The sequence below is a fragment of the Girardinichthys multiradiatus genome, chromosome 21 (assembly GCF_021462225.1).
Source record: "Girardinichthys multiradiatus isolate DD_20200921_A chromosome 21, DD_fGirMul_XY1, whole genome shotgun sequence".
Taxonomy (NCBI): Eukaryota; Metazoa; Chordata; class Actinopteri; order Cyprinodontiformes; family Goodeidae; genus Girardinichthys; species Girardinichthys multiradiatus.
This window is the reverse complement of record NC_061813.1, coordinates 9,740,209-9,765,662: the sequence shown is the minus strand read 5'-3', so window position 1 is coordinate 9,765,662 and position 25,454 is coordinate 9,740,209. Positions and strand designations below refer to the sequence as shown.

The window sequence follows — 25,454 nt, the reverse complement described above, 5'->3', positions numbered from 1 at the left end:
ATAATAAAAAAAAAACAACTAAAAGCTTGTCTAAATAAAATAATCATTAGCTGACTTTTAAAGAAATCAATATTATCAATAGAAGGTAAAGGCAGGGCAAGGATATACCACAGTCGAGGTGCGACTGCTTGAAAGAAATGATTTCCACAGACACCAGCTGGCTGGGTGCCGATATTTTAAAAATTATGGCAAACGCTTTGTGATTTTTAAGATTTTAAATACGTCCTGCAAAGGAAAACCTGAAAAGTTTAACCAGATGTGAGAAGTAGATGAAATTCTGAAGGATCTCGAAGGTGGAGATAAAAAATATATTCTGAACGTTTTTATTTCCTTCTCAAAGAAACTGAAGAACTTATAATAGTCACTTTGGAAGACAACTGGCATATGAGGAAACCTAGGAGAGACAAACTTATATATGGTGTCAAAACTTGTTGTTGGAAGATCTTAGATGTTGAAAATAAGCTACTTTACAGCTTTTTACCATTTCATGCAAGAACAAAGTAGCTCTTTGAAATGCAGCCTATGAACTTCCATCTTTGTTGTTTTCCATAGCCTCTCCACTAAGCCTATGTATATGTTAATTAATCCAAGGACGATGCTTGTTTAGAGGCCCAGGATTGGGTTTAAAAGGAACGGCTTGGGCTAAAATATCAGAACAGTGGGTCTTAAAGGAATTTACCAGCTTGTTTACATCAACGCTCAGAACAAGAGTTTTATCAAATGAAACCAAGAATTTCTCAACGGCAGCCTCGTTAATACTGCTTCTTGTTGAAGAGTTTCAGGGTAACTGAGCCAACATTAGAATAAATATCAAGTAAAATACAACTGTATCGTCCACTCATACAACATTTAGTCCTGATTAAAAAAACAATCTAAAGTATGACCCTTTATATGAGTGGGGCCTAAAACATGTTAAAAGTAAAAAGATGATGTTATGGTTAAAAGCTCTGCTGCTGCCCTACAAGCAGTTTTATCAATGGCAGTTATGAAGATTCTTGTTTATAGGAACCTATAAATCTAGAAGGAACATTAAAACCTCCTCCTAAGCTGCTCAGCTGAGATTTGTCTCAGAAATAATGAAATATAAAGTCCAAACAAATCCACAGACAGGAGGATTCCTCTTTCAGCTGCTGACAGATCTGAAGATCACCTTCTTCAGAGGAACCTATAAACCAGACGCTCTGGCTCAGAGCAGCTTTTGATGAATCTACCTGTTCTATTAGCAACACCTGCTTGTTCCAGGAAGACCACATAGACCCTGAACGCCCCCAGCAAGCAGCTGCATGGGTATGAGAAAACAAACAGTTTTCCACCAGATCATCTTCTCCCTACCATATAAAGCAGCTGCACGAGGACTTTCAGCTGGAAACAAGAACAGAAGTGAAGCTAGAGGAGAGAGAAACAAGGTGGGAAGAATATGGAGCTAATATGATGCTGTGGTCTGCAGTCTGCTGAAGAAGAGGACGACTGATTCTAAGGGACTGATTTGATCAAAAAGGAAGATTTGATGGTAATTCTCCATGGAGGAAAGTTTTACTTTGATTTACTCTTCAAGCTGAACACACGGTGTTGTGGCCTCTTATTTCTGAGCTGAGAGCATCGTTTCTGCTGCTGCAATGAGCCAGAACACAAACAAGTTCATCTCCCCTCCTTCACTGAGCTCCCTGTAATTTCAGAGTGGACATTTCCACTCATCCAGACCACATCACAGCTCTGTCACTCATCCCTCCGACTCAGTGAAAAACATTGCAAGCCTGGACCTCCACCGCAACATGTCCTAAATATACCACCTCCCCCAACAGCGCCACCACCCTGCTCCCCAGCTCTCTGCATGCTGGGACTCTCTGTGTGCACTCAGGACCACAGACTTCCTCCATGTCAAACACTGGATGTAACTGTGTGTTTGTGTGCAGAAACGTTCTGCATGTCCACCCTGCAAGATGACTTCTTCTTCTCCTCCCAGCTCGTGTGAGAGAGGCAGAAAGGCATCAATCATCTTCTGAGCATTACAACTAGAATTTTAATTTCTTGGCCACAACTGTGGAGGCAGACTGCGGTGTGGCCAGTTTCAGAGAGGGCCCCGAGCAGAGGAGGAAGCACAGATGGAGACCTTGGGACCACTGTCTGGAGGTCCATTACCAGCATAGGGCCCGGCCCTGTCATCAGCGACTCACACTGAGTTACAGAGACACACAGACGGCAGCAGGGAGCTGCTGTTTAAACTGTGGCAACAAACACTGGAGACATCAGACTGCTGCTGTCTCTGCTGCACCCTGCCTCTAGTGGACAGGGGGGGAAATACAAGAGATGGACTGATGGAGTTTGGAGGAGGCTCTTCAGAGTCTGATTTTTGACACATGCAACCCCTTAGATAAATGCTAAAAACAAACAACCTGTCATTTTAATAAATACAATAACTAGCATGAAAATAATTACATCCAAAGGTCAGTAATTTGCATTTACTCATTTAGATAAAGGCTCAAATTTAAATCAAAGACGCTACTGAAAATAAATTGTCCATATCTGCCTCAAACCTTTATAGTATTGTCATTTAACCTGAACTTTGCTCCAGAGCTGAAAAGAGAAACTGTCACATCAGGTCATCATGGCTTCCAACAGGTTCCATCAGTATGAGACACAAAGTAAGTAACTCATCCTAAAAGGTCTTGTCTTCTTTACAGATGTTGTCTATATTCTCACAGTATAATGTTCATTATATAATACTTTGCTTTCATTAATATTCTTTCAGTTTAGAGTTAAACTTAGGGAAGCTCACTAACAGAAAACAGTCATTAAATGAGCAGCAGAGGCAGGTTGTGTGTTTTTAAACTTGTCAATAATGATGAAATGAGTTTCTGCAGCATCTGGAACTTCAAGTCTAATCAATATAAAACAGTTCAATGTTCAGCAGTCAGTTTGCTTCTTCAATCTAATCAGTATTTATCTCTGAGCCCCTCACAGGTCTGCATACTTGTTGTTGTGGACGTCCGTCTCAAAGAGATGTTTGGAGATGAAGTGGTACTCCACACCGTCGCTCTCTTGGTTCCTTTTGGGCCGACTGGTGTCTGAGAGAGAGAGAGACAGACAGAGAGGGAGTGATGAACTCAGACTGACTTGCTGCTGCTACACAAACTGGTTGAAACTGAGCCACATTATTATAGAGCTGGAAGCCTGAAAACAGCACTACAGGCCATGCCAGGCCTTGTATATATGAGCCTGTAATAGCACTATAAAACACCCAACCTGCAGCGCTGCAGCAGCAGACATTCAGCTCTGGTTTACAGAGTCTCAGTAAATGTGTCTCCAGTAATGTGGCTACATTGCCTGTTGGATCAGAAGCCGTGGCGTTAGCATCTGGAAGGTGACGGGGTTTGGGAGACTTTATTTGGCCCTGCACCCGAACACCTCGCTGTAAAATGGACGGTGGGAGCGACACGTGGAGGTAAAGTGAGCGAGATGCCTGCTGGGTTTGTCAGGGTCAGGGGGTCGACTCTCCTTTCAGAAGGTCAGAGGTTCACGACCCTCAGACATGAAGAACAGCAGCTTTGTTCACCTGCAGCTCCAACTGCCCAGTTCTGCTTCCCTCTCCTCTGAGTTGCTTATCTCGGCAGCATGTTGAGGTGGTTGTGCTGAGGCCCGAGGTCCCGACTGATCGACCCGGCTCACAGAACACCAGCCGTGTCATTTAAATCATGTGTCTCTGCTTTAGCAGGAATCACCAGAAATCCACCAGTCAGAGAAGAGACTGAGGAAGATCAACAGCTTCATGTCATCAAGTCTGAGGGACTCACTGGAAACCAGACTTTAGTCAGAGCAGCAACATCAACAACACATTGTTCTGGACTCTGCTTGGTGGCAGGAAGAAGAAATCCAGGAAAACAAAAGAAAGTGAATCTATCCATTCTCAAATCCTGGAAAAACTCTGGAAACATGGAATGGAATCTCAGTGTTTAACCTGAACTCTTCAGGGTTAATGTAACACTCCTTGTGTCAGACGGCTGCTTTATATTTTATGCTGGCAGCCGTTTCCTAAACTCCAGTTTTCAGATGAACAAAACAGTTTCAGGATGAGTCTGAAACAACACTAAGGGTTGAACACATCCATGTGTCCACTGACAGCAATCACCAGAGACAGACTGGACACTTTCTGGGCCTCTGTCCCCTCAGTGACGGCCAGAACTTGTGCCATACATGGTTTAGATGGTCTGAATCGGACTGTCTGGGCTGTATCACATGTGAGAGCAGTTAACAGAACCTCTGGGGAAAAAGGGTCAGATTTTAATACCAGGGACATTTTAGGTGTCTGACTTTGAGTAGAACATGTCCAGAACATCTCACTGCAGGTAACAAACACAGCAGGTAACATCAGAAGTCCTAATATTTTCTGAAAACTAAGACTGCAGTTTCTCTACTAGAGGTCCACCAGAAATGTTGCTGAAAATCTGAAGGTCCAGAAAACGATTTCTGTTAGACAGAAAACACACATTACCAAACAATAAAAACATACAGTTAAACACAGCAGGGGAGTCTGAAAAAGCAGCTCAGCTAATGTTGCCTGTGAGCTCCTCAGACTCTCTCACTCAGACACAGACAACGTTTGAAGCAACTTCAGCGAGATGACTGCAGGGAACTTACGTGGGATGGTCACTCCGAAGTGCTGGGGGTCAGAGATCAACAGTTTCCTCTTGAGTTCATTCAAGCCGACACCTGTGGGTCCTACACAGAAACAAACAGGAACATCCCATGAATGTTCATCACTGCTTCTCACCAGAACCAGCAGAAAAATGTTTGTTTCCTTAAAGATTCTTCAGAATCTGTTTGTTCTCGGCTGGAAGAAGAAAATACAGCAGCGAACATTTAGATAAGTTAGAGGAGGAAAAGCACAAATGTGACTAACAATTAAATGAATGATGGGTTTACAACAGGGTTCTGGTGCTGTTGATCCAGCCTCACACTGATCCTACAGAACCAATGTCATTTGTTTCTAAACGTTTCCTGCTTGTTTGAATGTCACTAAATGTGCTGCTGTAGATTCTGACCAAATGAACTTTAACACTTGAACACAAGTTTAGCTCAGTTCCAGTAAAAGTCTCCAACCTTCCTTCATCAGCAGAGAAATCCACCAGTTTAACAGAAGAGATGAAGGAAAAAAGCCTTTTTCTCTTTCTGCTGCAGGTCAGCTGGACTTCCCATCATATCCCCAGTGGGGGAACCAGCAGAATAAGTGGGAGCAGACAGACTATTGACAACATGTTGATTAATGAGTGGCTCACACAGCTAAGTATCCATCTTCAGGTTTTACAGTGGCCCGTATGAAGAAACAGGAGAATTAAACTCAGAAAACAGATTCATTTGTTATGATAAAGAACTCTGAACTATGAGCTTCGATGGTTTATTCATCCATCTCTTAATAATTAATAGTTCATAGAAACAAAGACTGAGATCATTGTTCTTTTGCAGAATGTGGAACCTTTTTAAAATCCCCTGGGTTCTCTACATCTTCCTCAGTGTCTTGTCTTCTACTCTTCCTCTGTCTGAAAAACCAGAGCACCACGTCACCCTTTAGCATCTTTAACAAACTGGACCAGAAATCAATGTTGGACCTGCATGGCTCAGCCTCTCAGTGTTGGACCTCTGCAGTGTGTGGACAGTCAGAGACAGTTTGATCCGGCTCCACATTCATCACATGCCTGATGTTCTGGGCAGACACTACAATCAGATCAAACCCAGTTGGAAATTCATTTCTCCAGGTGAATGTGTTCAGCAGGCCGCTCCTCTAAAACAAACAGACAATGACTGCAGTCGACGGTGAAGATTGGATGGAAAGAGAGGTTGATGGGAAGAAAGAAGAAACCAAACTCTCAGGAGAACTCGTTCTCCTGTTTCCTCTCGTGCTCTCAGTGTTCCTCAACATTTCATCTGGTGGAGAGAAGGAAGGTTTAGTGGAGATCCACACCCTGATAAAAATCTGTGGACAACGAGGCTCTCTCAGTCTAATATCTGATGACTGGAAACCTTCACATCCAGACACAATCACAGCTCATGCACTTTTTTTTCTTTACATAGTAACACGAGGTTCAGTTTAATTCCTTCCTGACTCCATGTCTGTATGCCTATATATATAGGGGTTGGACAATGAAACTGAAACAGCTGTCATTTTAGTGTGGGAGGTTTCATGGCTAAATTGGACCAGCCTGGTAGCCAGTCTTCATTGATTGCACATTGCACCAGTAAGAGCAGAGTGTGAAGGTTCAATTAGCAGGGTAAGAGCACAGTTTTGCTCAAAATATTGAAATGCACACAACATTATGGGTGACATACCAGAGTTCAAAAGAGGACAAATTGTTGGTTCACGTCTTGCTGGTGCATCTGTGACCAAGACAGCAAGTCTTTGTGATGTATCAAGAGCCACGGTATCCAGGGTAATGTCAGCATACCACCAAGAAGGACGAACCACATCCAACAGGATTAACTGTGGACGCAAGAGGAAGCTGTCTGAAAGGGATGTTTGGGTGCTAACCCGGATTGTATCCAAAAAACATAAAACCACGGCTGCCCAAATCATGGCAGAATTAAATGTGCACCTCAACTCTCCTGTTTCCACCAGAACTGTCCGTCGGGAACTCCAAAGGGTCAATATACACGGCCGGGCTGCTGTAGCCAAACCTTTGGTCACTCATGCCAATGCCAAACGTCGGTTTCAATGGTGCAAGGAGCACAAATCTTGGGCTGTGGACAATGTGAAACATGTATTGTTCTCTGATGAGTCCACCTTTACTGTTTTCCCCACATCCGGCAGAGTTACGGTGTGGAGAAGCCCCAAAGAAGCGTACCACCCAGACTGTTGCATGCCCAGAGTGAAGGATAGGGGTGGATCAGTGATGGTTTGGGCTGCCATATCATGGCATTCCCTTGGCCCAATACTTGTGCTAGATGGGCGCATCACTGCCAAGGACTACCGAACCATTCTTGAGGACCATGTGCATCCAATGGTTCAAACATTGTATCCTGAAGGCGGTGCCGTGTATCAGGATGACAATGCACCAATAAACACAGCAAGACTGGTGAAAGATTGGTTTGATGAACATGAAAGTGAAGTTGAACATCTCCCATGGCCTGCACAGTCACCAGATCTAAATATTATTGAGCCACTTTGGGGTGTTTTGGAGGAGCGAGTCAGGAAACGTTTTCCTCCACCAGTATCACGTAGTGACCTGGCCACTATCCTGCAAGAAGAATGGCTTAAAATCCCTCTGACCACTGTGCAGGATTTGTATATGTCATTCCCAAGACGAATTGACGCTGTGTTGGCCGCAAAAGGAGGCCTTACACCATACTAATAAATTATTGTGGTCTAAAACCAGGTGTTTCAGTTTCATTGTCCAACCACGAGCATCAGAATGGGGAAGAAAGGTAATTTAAGTGACTTTGAACATGGCATGGTTGTTGGTGCCAGACGGGCTGGTCTGAGTATTTCAGAAACTGCTGATCTACTGGGATTTTCACACACTACCATCTCTAGGGTTTACAGAGAATGGTCCGAAAAAGAGAAAATATCCACTGAGCGGCAGTTCTGTGGGCGCAAATGCCTTGTTGATGTCAGAGGTCAGAGGAGAATGGCCAGACTGGTTCGAGCTGATAGAAAGGCAACAATAACTCAAATAACCACTCATTACAACCAAGGGATGCAGAAGAGCATCTCTGAACGCACAACACGTCAAACCCTGAGGCGGATGGGCTACAGCAGCAGGAGACCACACCGGGTGCTACTACTATCAGCTAAGAACAGGAAACTGAGGCTACAATTCGCAGAGGCTCACCAAAATTGGGCAATAGAAGATTGGAAAAACGTTGCCTGGTATGATGAGTCTCAATTTCTGCTGCATCTGTGTGATGCTATCATGTCAATCTGGACCAAACTCTCTGAGGAATGTTTCCAGTATCTTGTTGAATCTATGCCAAGAAGGATTAAGGCAGTTCTGAAGGCAAAAAACCTTTTTGAGTTTTTGTCAACTATAACTAAACAAAAAATATCACATATAAAAGGTGACTAAATGTGACTAGAACTAATAAGCATTTTCATCTAGCAGACTAGGACTAAGATGGCTGCCAAAAACAACACTGGTGCAAGCTGCAGCTTTTAACAAGCAGGAGGTTTAAGTGTAAAATGATTTTCTCAAGTGTTAAACACACAGACCCTAAAACTGACAGATATGGTGTCACTTCTGGAAAAACAGAGAAAAGTTGTTCCATAAGAAAAATCCAACGACTCTGGGGAGAGGCAGAAGAAGAAGGACGACAGGCTGAGAAACAGAAAGCAGAACCTTTCTTCCTCCACTTCACTGTGTGTCAAACTGTCCACAGACTGTCCTCCAAACTGTGGAAGTTCTCTGAAAATATTTACATTAGGGTGACAGGTGGGAGAGGTTCAGCATCCTCTGTGTGAGGCTGGGACGCACTGGCAGGAAAATAGGCTCGCTAATTAGCACCTCGGCCTGATGAAGTCCATGCTCTGAGTACCAAGGCCTGGCCAATCAGGCGAGAGCACACGGAGCAGAGAAATAAAGGAGGGAGACCTTCTCCACCTTCTAGATTGGATGTTTAAAAAACCTTCTGAAATATCTAAAATAAAGCTGCTGGAACAGATGTTTGAGCTTTTTCCTTGTTTGATGGAAACACTAAAGAGATTCCAGTGAAAATTTGGGGAATGTTGTTGTTCCATTTCTGTCTGAGACGTTCTTGTCATATTTGTTCCCATCAGAAACCTAAAAAGGAAAATAAGAAGAAGCCGACAGCTCCCTGATGCTCCAGTTGGTCCTGACAGAGATTTAAACCTTCACTGCTGCTTCTGGCTCAGCTTATTGTTCCACCATTTACTGCCAACACTTGTCTCCCAGCCACAAACACAAAAGGAGAAACCACTAAATTCATTTCAGGACCTCGGCACGTTGTTATGAAGCTCTCTGGAAAGCTTAGCAGCAGCTGCTGCTCCATGCAGGTGTTACTGATTTCCTCTTCTCCACAGCTTTAAAGGACTCAGAGAGCGAGGTGAAGGAGGTGAAAGCATTTAATGGGACAGATTGATATGAGCTCTGCACCATTCGTCCCTGTGAGAGCTAAATTAAGGACTGCATGTTTCTCCTGGATCCTGTAAGACTGAGGCCCATCCATCTGGATCTTCTTGAGTCCCAGAGGTCACATTTTCCAAGATCTATAAGTGTCTCCATCCTGAGAGCTGATGCTTGCCATTAAAACAGTCTCTACAGAGCCAAGTCTAACAGCAGCAGAGTGTGAGGCGAGCAGTGACATCACAGATTACAGGCAGGCTCTTTACTCACCTGCTAGGACCACCAGCCTGTGTTTAGCTCCACTCTTCCTGCAGTAGGGGGCGACCTCCTCGTACGTGGGGACATCAGCCATGTCGTACATTTGGCTCTTCTTAGACTCGTACATGGTCTTGTTGGTCTTCTTGTCTCTCCTGCTGAGCCGAAAGCTTCTCCTGAAGCCAGCTGGAGGTCAGGATCAAACCACGGACAGAAGTAACATCATCATTTACAGAGTTGCTACATGAAATCCTGGTTACAACATTCAACATACGTTGCCTTGCCAAAGTTGTCATATCCATTTAACTTTCCCCATTTTGAGATTGTCAAACCAAGCTTGGAAGCAAGAGGGTAGGGATCATTCTGTAATAACCTGGTGGCATAAGGACTAGAAAGGTGATGCACAACACTTGTGTACTATGAAAGAAGTCTAAGATGTGCCAACCAAACATATGTAAATCTCTGCAGAGACATTTACAAGTACCAGAGAGGCAGTAAGTAAGGAAGCAAACTTATATAACTACTGTTCACAGTTCTCACCCCTTTGCTGGAGGTGAAATACATGCAACACAACCCACGGCCACCGCTTAACTTGGATTTCACACTCAGACACGTTTTCCACTTGTGGCCTTTTTATTTTTCTTATCTGTGCATATAAAAAAAAATATTATGGGTCATTAACGAAAAAGATTCTTGATTCTTTATATAGAGACTTTGTCTCTTGTATGTGAGGAGACAGACTTCACTGGAATCTTTTAACAGGATCCTAAGCAACAGTTCTCCAGACATATGAAGATATTTCAGTGTTTTATTACGAAATTTACTTATTTTCACAGACATTGCTCCAGCTTGTTTAGCTTAATCTATATGAAAACAGAAATAGTACTTTAGTAATATAATAGCACTCGTACTAGTTGTCTTCCGCCTTATCCAGGATGGGGTCACAGGTGCAGCAGTCTCAGCATGGACTCCCAGATTTCCCTCTCCCCAGACACATCCCTAAACTCCGCTGGGGGAAGCCAGAGGCGTTCCAGGCCAGCAGAGAAACATAGTCCCTCCAGTGTGTCCTTGGCCATCCCCTGGGCCAGCTCCCCAGGGGATGTGCCTGAAACACCTCCCGAGGGAGGAATCCAGAACAGACGCCCAAGCCAACTCAGCTCACTGATGTGGAGGAGCAGCGGATCTACTTCTAGCTCCTCCCGGATGGCCGCAGTCCTCACGTAATCTCTAAGGGAGTGCCCAGCCACCCGGCGGATTAATCACATTTTAGCCGCTTGCACCCAATATCTTGTTCTTTCGGCCATGACCCAAAGTTTATGCCCATGGTTGAGGGTAAGAATGTAGACAGACCGGTAAATGCAGAGCTTTGCTTTTCGGCTCAGCTCTCTCTTCACCACAATGGACTGGCACAGCATCATCATTACTGTGGTGGCTGCAACAATCCGTCTGTCGATCTCCTGCTCCATTCTCCCCCGACTCATGTACTAGACCCCAAGATACTTCAAGTTGTTCACTTGAGGCAAGGACTTCCCTCCAACCTGGAGAGGGCAATCCATCCTTTTCCGGTCAAGAGCCATGGCCTTGGAGTTGATCCTCTTCCCTGATGGTGGCACTCAACTACAAACTGTCTCAGCACATGCTCTAAGTCTCGGCTAGAGAAAGCCAGAAGAACCACGTCATATTCCAAAAGCAGAGACGAAATCCACTGGTCCACTGGACCAGAACCCCTCCGGCTCTTAGCTGCACCTAAAAACACTGACCATGAAAATTATGAACCATACCGGTGACAGAAGGCACCCAAGTTAAAGCACAACATGCACTGTTTTTTCCAATGCAGTGGCTAACCTAATACTGGCAACATTGTACAGAGACCGGGTGGCCCCTACTAAAGGGTCCTGGACTCAGTACTCCTGGAACAGCCCCCAAAGAGGACCATGAGAGACATGGTCGAATGCCTTCTAAAGTTCTGTGATGGAAATTATTTTATTAAGTGCTCCAAATTGTATGACCTTTAGGTTACCTCACTCCTCAGAACATCTGTGTTAGAGGAGGAAGCTGTAAAGCCATTATCAAAAGTTTAATGGTTAAAACCTATGCTTTAGGGTGATGTCTCAGGAAGAGCAGATGGGTATGTTCCTAGATAACTTTGTCACCTCTGAACCCGAGGAGGGTCTAGGTCATAAAACACAGACTCTTTGAAGTTGAGATAACACTGTCATGTTTGGTATAAATACTGTGTGTAAATGTTGATCGGGGCTCTGCTTCACTGACTAACCTCAGTGACAGGGTCTTCAAACGCTTAATGCCTTTGAATGAAACTTATAAAGACAAAGTCCGGATTTTCTCTTGTTGTGAGTCAACTTCTATCCACTTTGATAATCCTAAACTCCTGAGCACCCTGTAGAGGGTATAAAGCTGGTCCATTGTTGCACAGCTGGAACAAAACCCACACTGCCACTCATAAAGCCGAGGCTTGACCATCAGCCAGACTCTCCTCTCCAGCACCTGGGTAAAGGCCTGGTAAAGAGGAGTGTGATCCCTTTATAGTTGGAACACACCCTCCAGTTCCCCTTTACAAGAAGGCACCGCTGTCAGTCCAGGAGCACTGTCCTCGACCACCACAACTTTGAAGAGGCGTGTCAGCCACAACAGCTTCACAACATCAACAGACTTGAGGTACTCAGGGCAGATCTCATCCACCCATGCCTTGCCACCGTTGAGCTTTTTGACAAAATTGGTGACTTCAGCCTAGGTAATGGGCAAGTCCAACTCTCAGTCCCCAGCCTCTCTTTTCACCCCAGATGGCATGATAATGAGATTTAAGAGATCCTCAAACTACTCCTTCCACTGTCTGATAATGTCCCCTGTCGAGGTCAGCAGCTCCCAACCTCCACTGTAAACAGAGTTGGCAAAGCACTGCTTCCCCCTCCTGAGGGGCACCAGAGGGTTTATCAGAATTGCTTCGATGCCAATCAATAGCCCTTCTCCATACCCTCACCAAACTCCTTCAAGGCCCAAGATTTTGCCTCTGCAACCCCCCAGGCCACAGTGCGCCCTGACTCAAGAGTCCCTCAAGCTAGTAGGCTCAATAGGACTCCTTCTTCCGCTTGCTTCCCTTACCACCTGCATTCAACGCCGGGTTCAAGGATTACCGCCGTCTTAAAGACATAACTTTCACACAGCTACTGTTTGTTAAAGCTTGAACAAATAACTGTCGGACTTGGTTTTCTAAAGACTGTATTATGTGTGTAACTGGGAAATCTGCATCATTACTGTAAACAAAGTTAAAACTTGTTCCTACATCACTTTACAACTGCAAGTATTTCTGGTTTATTTCACACAGATTTAGCTGCAACCTCTGACTGTCACAAAGACTTCTTAATATACTGATTCATGGAGCAAACTGATCTCATAATTAAAGTATTAAAAGCAGGTATTCATATTTATTAGATGATGCTGAAGCATAAAAAGTAATAAACCTCTCTTTCTGCTTACTGCCACTAACTGTGACTCAGTTTAAGTTTTATGATTTCATTATAATTTAATCAGTAATAAATAAAGTCAAAGATATGAAGCAGAATGAATGAACCAAAATAAAACGATGAAGTGAGAGACTCTTAATAACGGCCTGCCTAATACTTTCCACAACATCTCAAACAGCTGTGTTGCTCTGCAGACAAACAGCTCAGAGAGGCCCATTTTTCTCTGCTTGTTCTTTTCCAAACAGTCCCTTAATAAGGGACGGACCTGCAGACCAATGCTGAGTTCCAGATGAAACACGCTGTAAGTCATGGCAGCACAGTAACACTGCTTTTGGATAAGCTTGTGTGTATATAAGCAGGAGTGAAGGCACGTGGCCCACTGCTGAATATAGTGTTACACTGTACTGAGGCACACTTTGTTCCACTCTGGCCAAGCTGTGGCTTTCATGGTCAACAAATTAGAACTGATATCTACAAGGTTGGCATCATCACAATAAACAATCAGAGTGGAATGTTAGTGACATCCTGTAGAAAGGGAGCAGACAGGTTCTGACGGTTTAAACCCACAAAACTCACGGTGGTCACTCATTTATGCCCCTTTCCATCGGTACTCTACTCAGGTCTGCTCTACACAGTTTGGTTCTTTACCATTACAATCGAGTACTATCTCAATGTAGGATGGGATCATCAATAGCAAAGTGGTCCCACAGTTCAAAAAAATTAAGTGATGTGATTTGTATGTGAGACAAACTCAACAGTCTTGACTACGGCTCAGTCTGTGGCTGTTATCAGACTCAGAGTTAAAGAAGAGCTGCTGGCAGCAAGACAAAGCACACTGAATAAGTACAGGAGAGAGAGGGAAAGGAGCGCTTTCAGATTGAAAGATACAAGCTAGATGACGGAGGGTTATGGTGAGGGTTAGCGAAAACGCTAGCTTGCTATACTGGTCATATGCACAATAAACTCAGCATACACTGATTTAACGGATTAAGATATTAGTTATTATAATATGCTGTGACAGTGATGCCGCCTCCTACGCAATCAATGACCAACAATCTTCTGATGTCGCATTTTCAGCACATGTCAGTTCGGTTGGCATGCAAGCATGTACTAAAAATAGCTACAGTTCCACATAATCGCAAATAATGGAAAAGCCTAAAATGTAAGTAGAGCCTCGCTGAACCGATTAGTAACAACTAGTGAAAAGGGGGCAGTTTAGCTAAATATAAAAAGTCTGCTTGCTGATTAAACTTTAATTAAAACTATGAAAGGTAGTAATTCTGTTTAAGCAGCCATCTCACTGGATCAGAGTAAAAGTGGTCCAGGTTTTATACAGATCAGATCCAGGCAAAGGACTTCATGATTTCAGTCCAGCTTAAGAAGATCCCAAGTAATCTGGTATCTCAGTGGATCCATGAAGTCTAGGATCTAAATGATCTGCTTCAGGTTTCTGCAGCTTCTCTTCAGAGTAAATGAACAGGAGCTTCTTGAAGAACCAGAACAATTATTCTTTAAAAGGTGTTTTATCTTTTGTTGGACGAGACGGTTGGGACAGACAATAACATGATCTGGAGTGAACGGACTGGTTCATGTCTAAATGAAATGATGAAATTAAGGACATTTGTCAAGAAAATCCTCCGTCTACAAACAGCAACATATTTGTTAGAGGATGATGCAACGATAAAGCTTAAGAGTGGGACAGGAATGTCGGACACTAATGCCACAAAGATCCAGTATCTGCCTCATTAGTCAGTTGGGTCAAATCAGAATTGTTCTGAAGTTTCCTAGAATAGGAGCTAAGTAGAGCCTGGAGGGTTTCTGTGAGTCTTACTGCTGAATGTTTCCTGCTGGGACTGAACAAAATGCAGCATCTGGAACTGAGAACTACTCAGATGGTGTGGTGAAGTTATTTGGTAAAACAGAAACATAAAAAGAGAAATAAGGAGATGGGCCCATTTAATTCAGTGTAAACATAAGGTGTGACTGCACACACTGAAGGAGATCCACACAGTTCTGTTTGGAAGCTGTCTGCAGGACCCTGAGCCCATTTTCCAGTCTGATAATGTCTTACAGCCACGTAGGAAATTTTGTTAGAGTGTAAAAAAAGCAGCTAGAGGCTTCTGCAAACTGAAGCTACAAACTACCCACTCAGACCCCAACACACTGAGAATCACTAGAACCTTGTACCTGGAAAACAAACATCTTCAACTGTGAGACAGAGAGAAAAAAGAACATCTGAAGATAAACTGTCACAAAGACTCAAGTTATGTAGCTGCCTGAAAGGAGAGCCCAGCATCAAGTCTTCCAGACGTCACATGTGGGCGAATAGTAAACGACAAATGGAAGAAACAAGAAACGACCATTTTCCCTCCAATCACAACCCATCTCACTCAAAGAGTGGTGAGAGAAAAATGAAGGTGAAGCAAAGAGGAAAAAGCTCCCAGTGAAACCACCTGTTGGGGCCCTGCTGTAGTGAGGGACCTTGTATCAAGGGCCTGAAGCCTGACTGTAGGAGTCTGTGCTGACAACTCCAGTACCATCCTGGTTCTCTGACTGGTAGGTTCTCCTCTTCAGACTGAATGGAGACAACATACCAGACATGGCAGTCGGGGATAAAGTGAGTGTTATGTCCTCGGCTCCATGCTGCGGTTTAACACTTGGTCCAGTTGGGGGGCACCAAATGTGGGAAGCATTAGCAGCTTTTTCTGCCTTATTATACATCCAGATTACAGGACTGGTTGGAGGGATGAGGAGGAGGGATGGTAGACAGCCAGGGAGGAGTGGGATGCTTTCCATACTGTCAGCCATTATTACATCAACATGGAAGAAAAGGAAGAGAAGATCTGCAATTCATGTAATCTGAAGGAAGGCAGGAGAATTGTTGCTCTTGATTTTGCAGTATCCTAATTTGATTCTGGGAAGCACAAGGGAGTATTAAGAGAAACTTAAATTTATATGATTGATGTAATAAATAGAAAGGAAATATTGAACCACCAGCAATAGAAAGGAAAGATCCATCCATCTATCCATCCATCCATAGCACTCTCCAGCTTGCTTTGAGAGGTCCTAAAGTGTTCTCAGGATAGAGGGGCATAATGAGGGCAACCGCAGATGAAGTCCCAATCCGTCTATCCATCTTACACTACATCATACCGCTCCTTAAAAGCAAAACTCTGTCTCAATACGAAATTAGCAGTCAATCTTTTTCTGGTTGAGAACAATCAAAAAATATTGTAAGGGTTAATTTTACAAAGTTTGCGTTGGGGAATTTTTCATCTGTATTATTAGAGGGTTTGCTTATTTATTTTGTTTTCAGGTTACTATGAACAAATTTCAATGCTACCAATCAACTCTTACAGTAAATCTCATATTTAAATCCAGACCGTTTTGATAGATCGTGAAACACAGTATTACCCCTCACCTGTGCAAAAGGGTTTTTGAACTTTTTTCATGAATTTATACATATAATTGGTTTGAAGATCATGTCCACCTTAAATCTGTGTTTATTACATAAGCCTTTTTCCCTTAAAAAACTAAAGTAATTTTTCAAATATTTCTTGCGCAAACTGTACTGTATGAGTTCTACATAAGTTCCTCCCACACATCTGTAACAACAGGCGTCTGCACAAATGATTATGGTTCTGTCATAAAATGAAGTTCAGGTTCTGATCTTTCTGACTGCATCCAGCATCTGTTTCCAGGAGCAGCCTACATATCTGGTCTGGTACCAACACTGACCTTCTGACAAAGGCAGGTTTAGCTGGGTTTAGTGTAAGTGATGCTTCACACCTTTAATAAGGTTCTGTAGCAGTCATCCCAGTGTTTAAACTGGGTTATCTGGGGGAATAGACACTGGGAACACTTTCTACAGCCTCACAGAAAGGATTAGGAAAATGGTCTCCAACCCAACTCTTATAGGCTTACATGGTGGAGTAATGCTCCAGATTTTTGGCTGCTAAAGGTCCATTTGTGTCAGGATCAATTTGTGTTTCCCCTCCACAGCTCTATGTGCTTAGAGATGTCTCATCTCAGAATTATGCTGTATGACCCAGAAGCTGCTGCTGGATTTAAAAAAGGATAAAACTCACTGACAGTTAATTGGGTCAGCTTTCAGTGCAGAATTTAAAGCCACAATCAACAGTCCCACCTCTAAAAGAGCCTGTAAGCACCAGGAGCAAAGAAATAAAAAGCTGTTTACAACAATTATACAAGATGGATTGAGGAACCCAGACGGAATCTCTCGTTTTGAGTTAATGAGATGGTTGGCTGGTAAAGGTGAAAAAAACAAACATTTATTAAACCAGTGAAGAGATTTTCTTGGATCTGATCCAAATTCTCAAAACAGACATTAAGATTCATCAATTCTGACCTAAAGAAAATTCTACTGTTTTCTATTGTGTGCAGGTTCTAAAGTCCAGCACGCTTAGAGGACAGAAGTCTATTCTTCTCCAGTTTTGTTTTGGCTTTTAACATTTCAGACTGCATCACTGATGGAGCACAAAGAAAAAACAAACCAAAACCGAGGACATCTGCTCTCCTGCCACCTTCCACCACCTCCTTATTTCTCCATACCTCAGTAGCATTGCAAAAGCATCTGTAGCTTCTAGAATTTCAAACCTTCAAGAGCGGGCCACCTTTAAATCATACAACCACATCCAACAGGCTAAGAAGCCATTAAGTAGTACACACACAGAGGACATATTTTAGTTTTTTCCTCTCCTTATTTTGAGGTTTCTCATTTCAGTTAGGTCTTTCTAAGAGCTGCTGGGGTTAGGAAATGCTTCTGACCCACAACAGTACTGGATGTTGTTTGGGTCCTAAAGAAGAAGAAATGATGAGGTCACTCAGTTTGTGTTAAGGGAGTGACAAAGCGGACCCCCAAATGGAACAGAGAAATAGGAAAATAAACCTAACAGTGAGGTATAGAAAGTGACGCTCATTAACATTAGGTGGCATGGTTCAAATGGAACAATCATAAACATGTATGCATGGGATTTTTTGTAAGATCAAGATTAAAAATAACAGAGTGAAGAGAGGGGCCTGAGACCACTCAATTTTTACACTATTCCTACACTATTACAAAAACAAAATAGGTGAGAAAAACAGGTACAAAGAAATATAGAGGAAGGCATTTGCATACAGCTTAGTGTTATGGAACCTCAGAAATCTGAGTTTTGTACCTATATGCCCACCTTTCACTTTTCTGACCAAGACTGTTGGTAAGGCCTTCACCCTAACATTACACTGGGCTAAATCAGTCTTTTATTCTACAGATTGTGTTCAAGAGACTGTGAGAACATGCATTGCTTAGAAGAAGTTACTATTCATTTTAGATGCATGTAAAAAAAAAATGCTCTTTAACTGACTGATCTTGTTTTACTAGTTTAGAAACTGGTAAACTGTAGAAATTAATAAATTCTTGCATGTTTTTTTCAATTAGAGGGGATGTGTCTGTCAGTAGAGATTGGGTGAACTACCCGTAGATTTCTTACATAGTTCGGTTCCTTGCAGTAAAACATAAGTAGGGTTTGAAAAATAAAATTTTTAGTAGCTATCAAATGAGATATGGCAAAACGTTTTCGTGATCAGTGCCTGACGACTTTATTCGGCAATTTCTTTGAGCCAAGCTCTTAGTGGTAAGTCAGATTAAAGAAGACAGAACCAGCGCCTAGCAGAAAGCCGGATCTGAATAAAGGCTAAACATTTTTACAACTTGGTTGCATTAACTTTATTTGCTAACCATGATTTGGATGCCTTTATCTTTGTTAAACGTTCCTGCTAAATCTGTTGTGTTTTGTTTCTGTGCCTTCAGAAACCATGAAGATATTCGGAGGCCAGCGTGAGCAGAACTGCCAACCATTCTGAGAGTTACCTCATACTTGAAAAACAGCTGTGTGATGTGATATTTCCCAATGGCAGCGTCTGAGAAAGAAGATTGGGAACTGCATGTGCCAAGGTCTGATTTCAGACCAAAATAAGGAGTCCTCTAATCAGTTTGTGCTGGTTGTTCAAAGGTGGCCAAGACGACGGACCAAAGGTGGCTCACTTTGAGCTTTTCCTTTTCTTCTCCAACTTCTTCCTTTAAAGGTCAGGTATTTAAAGCCCTAAATTCTGTACAAAGATCTTTATGTTTGAGTTTCAGAGAGAGACAGTGGTAGAACATGTGATAAAGTTAGATCTCTAATCAGCTAATAATACTCATTGCTCATTTTTAGTTCAATTAGGGATGTCTCCTTAAATAGTTTAATATTTATTTATGTTATTCTTATTTTTCTGCATAAGAAATCATTCAACATATTGGTGTGATCTCCAATAAGATTATTTTTGATTCTATAAATGACTAATTCATATAGAATCAGTCAGTATTCAATATTATGACTTTTTCTAATGTTACAAATCTCAGAAGGCCATTTGGTGGCTCCCTTGGTAGATAACATTTACCCCTCCGATTGATTGATTTGAGACTGATACATATCAGTCTATAACCACCAGTACAAATCATGAAAAACAGGCTGTTCCTTTAACCCAAATCCATACAGATCTATTCTCAGAGAGCTGTTCAGAAACACAACAGAATGTGACCAAGATCACCAGCATGTACCTCATCACCATGATACAACCTGCAGGAAATTCAGACCCATTTTACTTTTAGAAGTTATAACAACTGCACTGAGAATGTGTCACGGGCTAGATAAATAAGTCTGCAAGAACAACCAGTAACTGAAATTTTCTGTTTCCTGTGGAAGACACATGACATTAAAGGACATAGTTAAAGTATCAAAAGAGAGCTAAAACAATGGGAAAGGGCTATATCTACCACAGACTTAGTAGAGTTTTCACAGTTATTACAACAGTGAAACATTAACAGCAGGAGAGGGGAGGATGCACTCAAAAACAAGATGATGTATATCTCTCACCAGAGTGGAATCCGCTACTATAATCAGCTTCCTCTGGAAAGGAGAAGCCGAAAGAGAGGAACAACATCTGATTAAAAAGAGCAATCAAACATGAGAGCAACAGACACCTACCTCTTTCACCACACAGTGAAAGGTTAAATAATGCATTTAGTAGGACACACAAGGACATTTGGGGGGGAAAAAAACACACGTTTTTGTGCTTATGTTGGTAGATTTAATTTTTTTAGATATGCTTTTTGCCTGCTGTAACACCCATGTCGCAACTATACATAAAGGTCAATTATGCTATGGCCTCTGCCACTATATTTAGTCTTGGCTTGTCTGATTTAATTTTAAATAATTTGGTATTATCGATTAATTTGGCAGGTAGTACCTTGTAGATAGAGGTGATCCATTAAATAAACTCAATAATAATGATGAATTCACATTTGTACCCGTTCAATCTTTTAGAAAAGTTAGAACCACAACAGCATGTAATAATTCTCTTTATGGCTGAGGAAAATCAGGAGGAAGGACCAGAAAATACAAGGAGGATGGAGAGCGGCTGATGTTTTATTGAACGTAAAAGCAATAATTGATGGTTGAAATGCGTGTGTACAGCATTACAGCAAGCTCATGAGTAAAATATAGGATGTAGATGTGAAACTTGTAGTACCTTGAATATCAGTAGCTATGAGTGCTAAAAAGCAAGGTATTGATGTTAGTCATGTTTCAAAAAAACATTGAGTTTATAAAAAGCAAGTTGAGCAATGAGATAAGAAAAAGAGAAGAAACCTACCAATCTCTATCTCCACATCATCTTTCAAAGGGAAAAGAAGAAATAGACAGAATGAACAAATCATAATCCTGCAGGGGAAATATAAAGTATTAGTCCACATACATTGGCTACACCAGCACCATGCTGTTAACTTGCTCTTGCATTTGAATACACCCCCCTTCACACAGCAGGAAGACCCCCGCTACAACCTACAAAGTACCAACCAAAGCGTGGATGGTCTTTGCAGGGTTTTCCTCGGTTTTTCAGAACCAGAATCAGATTTATTTGCCAGGTTTTTGCACACAAATAAGGAATATGACTTTGGCTCCACTTTTAATGCATTTAAGACATTTTAATATAGGGCTGCATGGTGGCGCAGTTGGTAGCACTGTTGCCTTGCAGCAAGAAGGTCCTGGGTTCAATTCCCAGCCAGGGGTCTTTCTGCATGGAGTTTGCATGTTCTCCCCGTGCATGCGTGGGTTCTCACTGGGTACTCCCGCTTCCTCCCACAGTCCAAAGACATGCCTGTTAGGTTAATTGGTAACTCTAAATTGCCCTTAGGTGTGTGCATGGTTGTTTGTGTGTTGCCCTGCGATGGACTGGTGACCTGTCCAGGGTGTACCCTGCCTCTTGCCCTTAGACTGCTGGAGATAGGCACCAGCTCCCCCACAACCCACTATGGAATAAGCGGTAGAAAATGACTTACTGACTGACATTTTAATATAAATATATAAGGGAAATAAAAATAAATTTTATATCATTTTTGTAAATATGCATCTATAACAGGTTTTTTTTAAACATTATTTTTATTTAAACTTTTTAAGTATAACAGTCCAGCTTGTACAATTAATAATAAGACACAGATCCGTTACAGTGGCACACAAACTCAAGAAAACATACAGTGTCACTCACGAGTCCTTCTGCATTATTATTCTACAGATCATTTAGCTTTTATTTGCATTCGTTTCAGCACCATGATAAAGTTTGTTTTGAACAGATGATATTGTCCATTGACACAGAATCTCAGCTTTCCCAAAGTGATTGTATCCAAGGTGATATTTTTCAACGATAAAAGTGATGGCGGCTCATCACCCACCCACTTCGTCATCACTGCTTTTCTTGCCACCATGAGGAGAAAGTTTATTGTGTCCTTATGCCGTTTTAATGAATCACATAAAAGTCCCCGCAGACACAATAATGGATCAGGCTCCAATCACACTGCTGACCTCTGTGCACACAGCCTGCCAAACCTGTTGAATCTTCTCAGTGTTTTGAGTACTTCGCACTTTAAGCAGTTTGCAGGGGCCCTTGTTATATATTTACTGTACATGTATGGAGATATTTAAACTGTATGTAAGATATTATACTGCATCTCTTTATATCTGTTACATATTGATATCTTGGAAGGCATTAAAATAATATCCTTCAATTCATTGGGGTCAAAAGTTGTTTTCAGAAAAAGGCGATCTTAAACTTGATGCCTTGTAAGATGTTGTAGGATTTAGTAAAACTTAGAGACAAAGTGGCTTGGATTCTGGCTGTCCAAAAGTACTTTCCCGACTAAGTTAGTCTTCAGGAAGGCTAAGCTTATTCATTTTAGAGTATACATACTGTCTGACCTGAAAGTAGTTATAGAATTCAGTTCTGGGTAAATTATATCGAGTTTTTACGGTTTCAAATGATTTAAATTTCCCTTTATCTCAGAGGTCATAAACACTATAAATTCCTGATTCCTCCCATTTTTTAAATTTGGCTCCAGTGTCCCTTCCTGATAGTTCTGGATTGTTTACAAGCGATGTAAGACAGCAGAGTGTATGTTGTGGCCCAAATAGTTTTTTTTTTAAATACTGCCAAGATCATGAAGTTTTCCCTGGTCATAACTGACAATTCTTGTCTACTTTTGTCCAAAATATTTACTGTGGAAAAGGGTTTACATAGCACTGTCTCTATCTCATACCATGGTGGCTTTGTCTATCGGCCAGCCCACACTGAAATAATTTTAGTTTGCATTGACGTTATATAATGTGCTACAATGGGTAGGCCCCATCCCCCCTGCTGTTTATAGAGTTGTGGGACATCTAATTTAATTTTAGGTTTATGACGAGCCCAGATAATGTCAGAGACAGCATTATTAATGTCCTTAACATGGTTCCTTTTTAGAATTAAGAAGAGCATAGACATAGGATACGTTATTTTAGAGACTATTGTCATTGTGATTAAGTTAATCCTGCCCAGGAAAGATATGGGAAGCTTCATCCAACTAGCTGTTTACTCCTTTAATTAATGTTTAATTAATGGATTCATATTTTCCACATAAAGTTGGCTGATCCTAGGTGTAACTTTAACACCCAAATATGTGAGTCCCTCAGGAGCCCATCTGAACGGTTTCACAAAGTCAGGCTCACGGGCATAATTTCGGACTTAGAAAAGTTAACCATACACCTGGAAATCTGTGCAGATTCGTTAACACACTTAATTAATGCTGGTATTGATTTTGTGGGGTCGGCTACAGTTAAAAGAATGTTGTCTGCGTACAGCAGAATTTTATGTTGTATGGATCCTATCATCGTTCCTTTAATGCTTGGAGTCTGTTGCACAGCTATTGCTAAAGGCTCTATAGCTAAAGAAAACAACAAAGGCGATAACAGGCTCCCCTGAGCTGTACCCCTATTTAACTCAAAGGGGTCGGAGACAAAACCATTGGTCACAACAAAGGCCATAGGCATTTTATACAGCAGCTGTACCCATACAATGAAATCAGATTTGAGGCCAAATCTTCTTAACATTTCTAACATATACTCCCGTTCAATACGATCAAACGCTTTTTCAGCATCCATCAATACAAAGAAATTTGATGAAAATTGAGATAAGGGATTATATTAATTAGACATCTAGTGTTATTCGAAGAAGAGCAACCTTTTATAAAACCGGTTTGATTAGCATTGATAATGTCAGTCACTACTCACTCTAATCGGTTAGCCATGATATTGGGGAGTATTTTCATATCAACTCCAAGTAAGCTGACTGGCCGATATGAGGAACATTGTTCAGGATCCTTGTCCTTTTTAGGAATGACGACTATATGCGCAACATACATGGACTTGGGAAGCTCCCCTTCTACAAAAGATTTATTAAAAACACGACGTAAAAGATTGTTGATTTTACCATTTAAGGTTTTGTAGAACTCTGCACAGAATTTGTCTGCCCTTGGAGATTTATCTAATTGTAGTGATGAGATTGCTTTATTTATTTCTGTTAAAGTAATAAGCCCTTCTATCAGTGTCGCTCGTTTGTCTGACAATTTGGGCATTACGAGATAGTTCAGGAAGTGACCCTGGGCGAGTTATCAGTGTCTGTTTCTAAGCTGTATAATGTTTCATAAAAGTTTTTAAAACAATCATTAATCTTGACAGTTTTTGTCTGTTGTGTGTTATCGTCACTGTTAATCGCTGATATAAAAGATTTATTAAGGGAGTTTCTCACCAGTCGAGCCAAAAACGTATTTGGTTTATTGCCAAATTCAAACGTCTTTTGAGGGGCAATATCGGTTTCTGCTTTCCTTGTCATTAAATTAATTAAATGTAATCTTGCCTTCTCTCTTGCAAAACCACATCGGATTTTGTTCTATAGAAATGTCCTGCTTGTTTTATTCTTTTTTCAATCTCATGTTGTTCTTGTAAACATTCTCTTTTTTCCTACTTGAATATAAGATTATCATTCCTCGCATGTAAGCTTTATATGCTTCCCACACTGATCTCGGATCAGTTTAATTGTTATCATGAAATTCCAGGTATAAATCAGTCTGATCATCCAAAAATTTTATGGAATTATGGTCATGAATTAATAATGAGTTTAGTCCCCAAAAGAATGATTGTTCAGTAGGCTTAAAACGTTGCATTGTCAGAGTAACAGGGGCATGATCGGAGAGGACAATAGAGCCAATATCAGATTGTTCTATTAAGTAAGCAAGATTTTTAGATACAAAAATATAGCTGATATGTGATGACGAGAGGTGAGGGTGAGAGTAGAAAGTGTAATTTTCAGTATTGGGGTTCATATTTATGATTTCGTGTGTGTCATATACAGAATGTTACCTCGTACAACAGTCTGGACCTGACATTTATCATAAAACCAATCTGGAAAACAAATAAGAAAAGAACATAATCCAAGCAAAAAAATCAACCTAAGGCTTGGACTCCAGAACCAACCTACTCTAACTAGAGTAAAAACGTAACACAAACCCTATCATCTAGCTCAGCTCTAAAGCTTAGAGAGGTCAAGAACACCATGACCAGTCTCCCCATTTAGATCATTACATTAGAATCCTGCCAGAACAATAACAGCCACATTAACCAGAATACAATTTAAATCAAGTCTGTTTTTCCAATTTTCTTCAAATATGAATCAAGAGTTATAATAATAGTACACTTTGGGTAATACGCCTTCAGTCACATAGAACATCTTCCTCTTGCACTGTGATCGCAGATTACCTGAATGCTAAGGTGATCTGAGTCCAGTCACTGAGTAGTAGGGAGTGTCCCAATGTAGTCATTAACTTCTTTCATTGTAGAGAGAGATGTCGGTTGCTTCATAACCTCAGCTGAGAAGTCCTGATAGAAGGACACCTACTGGTCACCCAGCTTAACAATGTCTTTGTTTCTTACTGTGTACAAGATCTTCTGTTTATCCACATAATTGTGTAGCCTCACCAACATTGCTCGTGCGCGCTGCTCCCCACCGGGTCTAGTTGGAGAACCAATGCGGTGTCCCCGTTCAATCTTCATCTGTTCCTCTCGCATTCCCAGGACCTCAGGGATCCATTTATCAAAAAAGGTGGCCAAATCTTTGCCCTCAGTGCCCTCTCTCAGTCCGAGTATTCTTATGTTTTGCCGGAAACTCTGATTTTCAGAATTATCCATCCCCTCCAGTGCTTTTTTTGAGTGCTGTCTCCATCGCGTTTATCTTTGTATCGTTC

At 41.6% G+C, this 25,454-nt stretch overlaps 1 protein-coding gene across 6 annotated transcripts in view; it reads right to left on the bottom strand.

Annotated features, from left to right (window-relative positions):
- mpp7a (MAGUK p55 scaffold protein 7a) overlaps positions 1-25,454 on the bottom strand; it is a 125,482-nt gene that overhangs the window by 12,227 nt on the left and 87,801 nt on the right. For 4 of the 6 annotated variants that reach the window (XM_047349581.1, XM_047349578.1, XM_047349584.1 and 1 more), the window contains 6 exons: positions 20,501-20,521; positions 20,378-20,401; positions 19,723-19,755; positions 9,339-9,509; positions 4,636-4,716; positions 2,972-3,065 (listed from right to left, as the gene is read on the bottom strand). In XM_047349581.1, the coding sequence (XP_047205537.1) occupies positions 2,972-3,065; positions 4,636-4,716; positions 9,339-9,509; positions 19,723-19,755; positions 20,378-20,401; positions 20,501-20,521 (424 nt within the window). The remainder of the gene's footprint in view (positions 1-2,971; positions 3,066-4,635; positions 4,717-9,338; positions 9,510-19,722; positions 19,756-20,377; positions 20,402-20,500; positions 20,522-25,454) is intronic. The other 2 variants (XM_047349582.1, XM_047349583.1) reach the window with 2 other exon arrangements.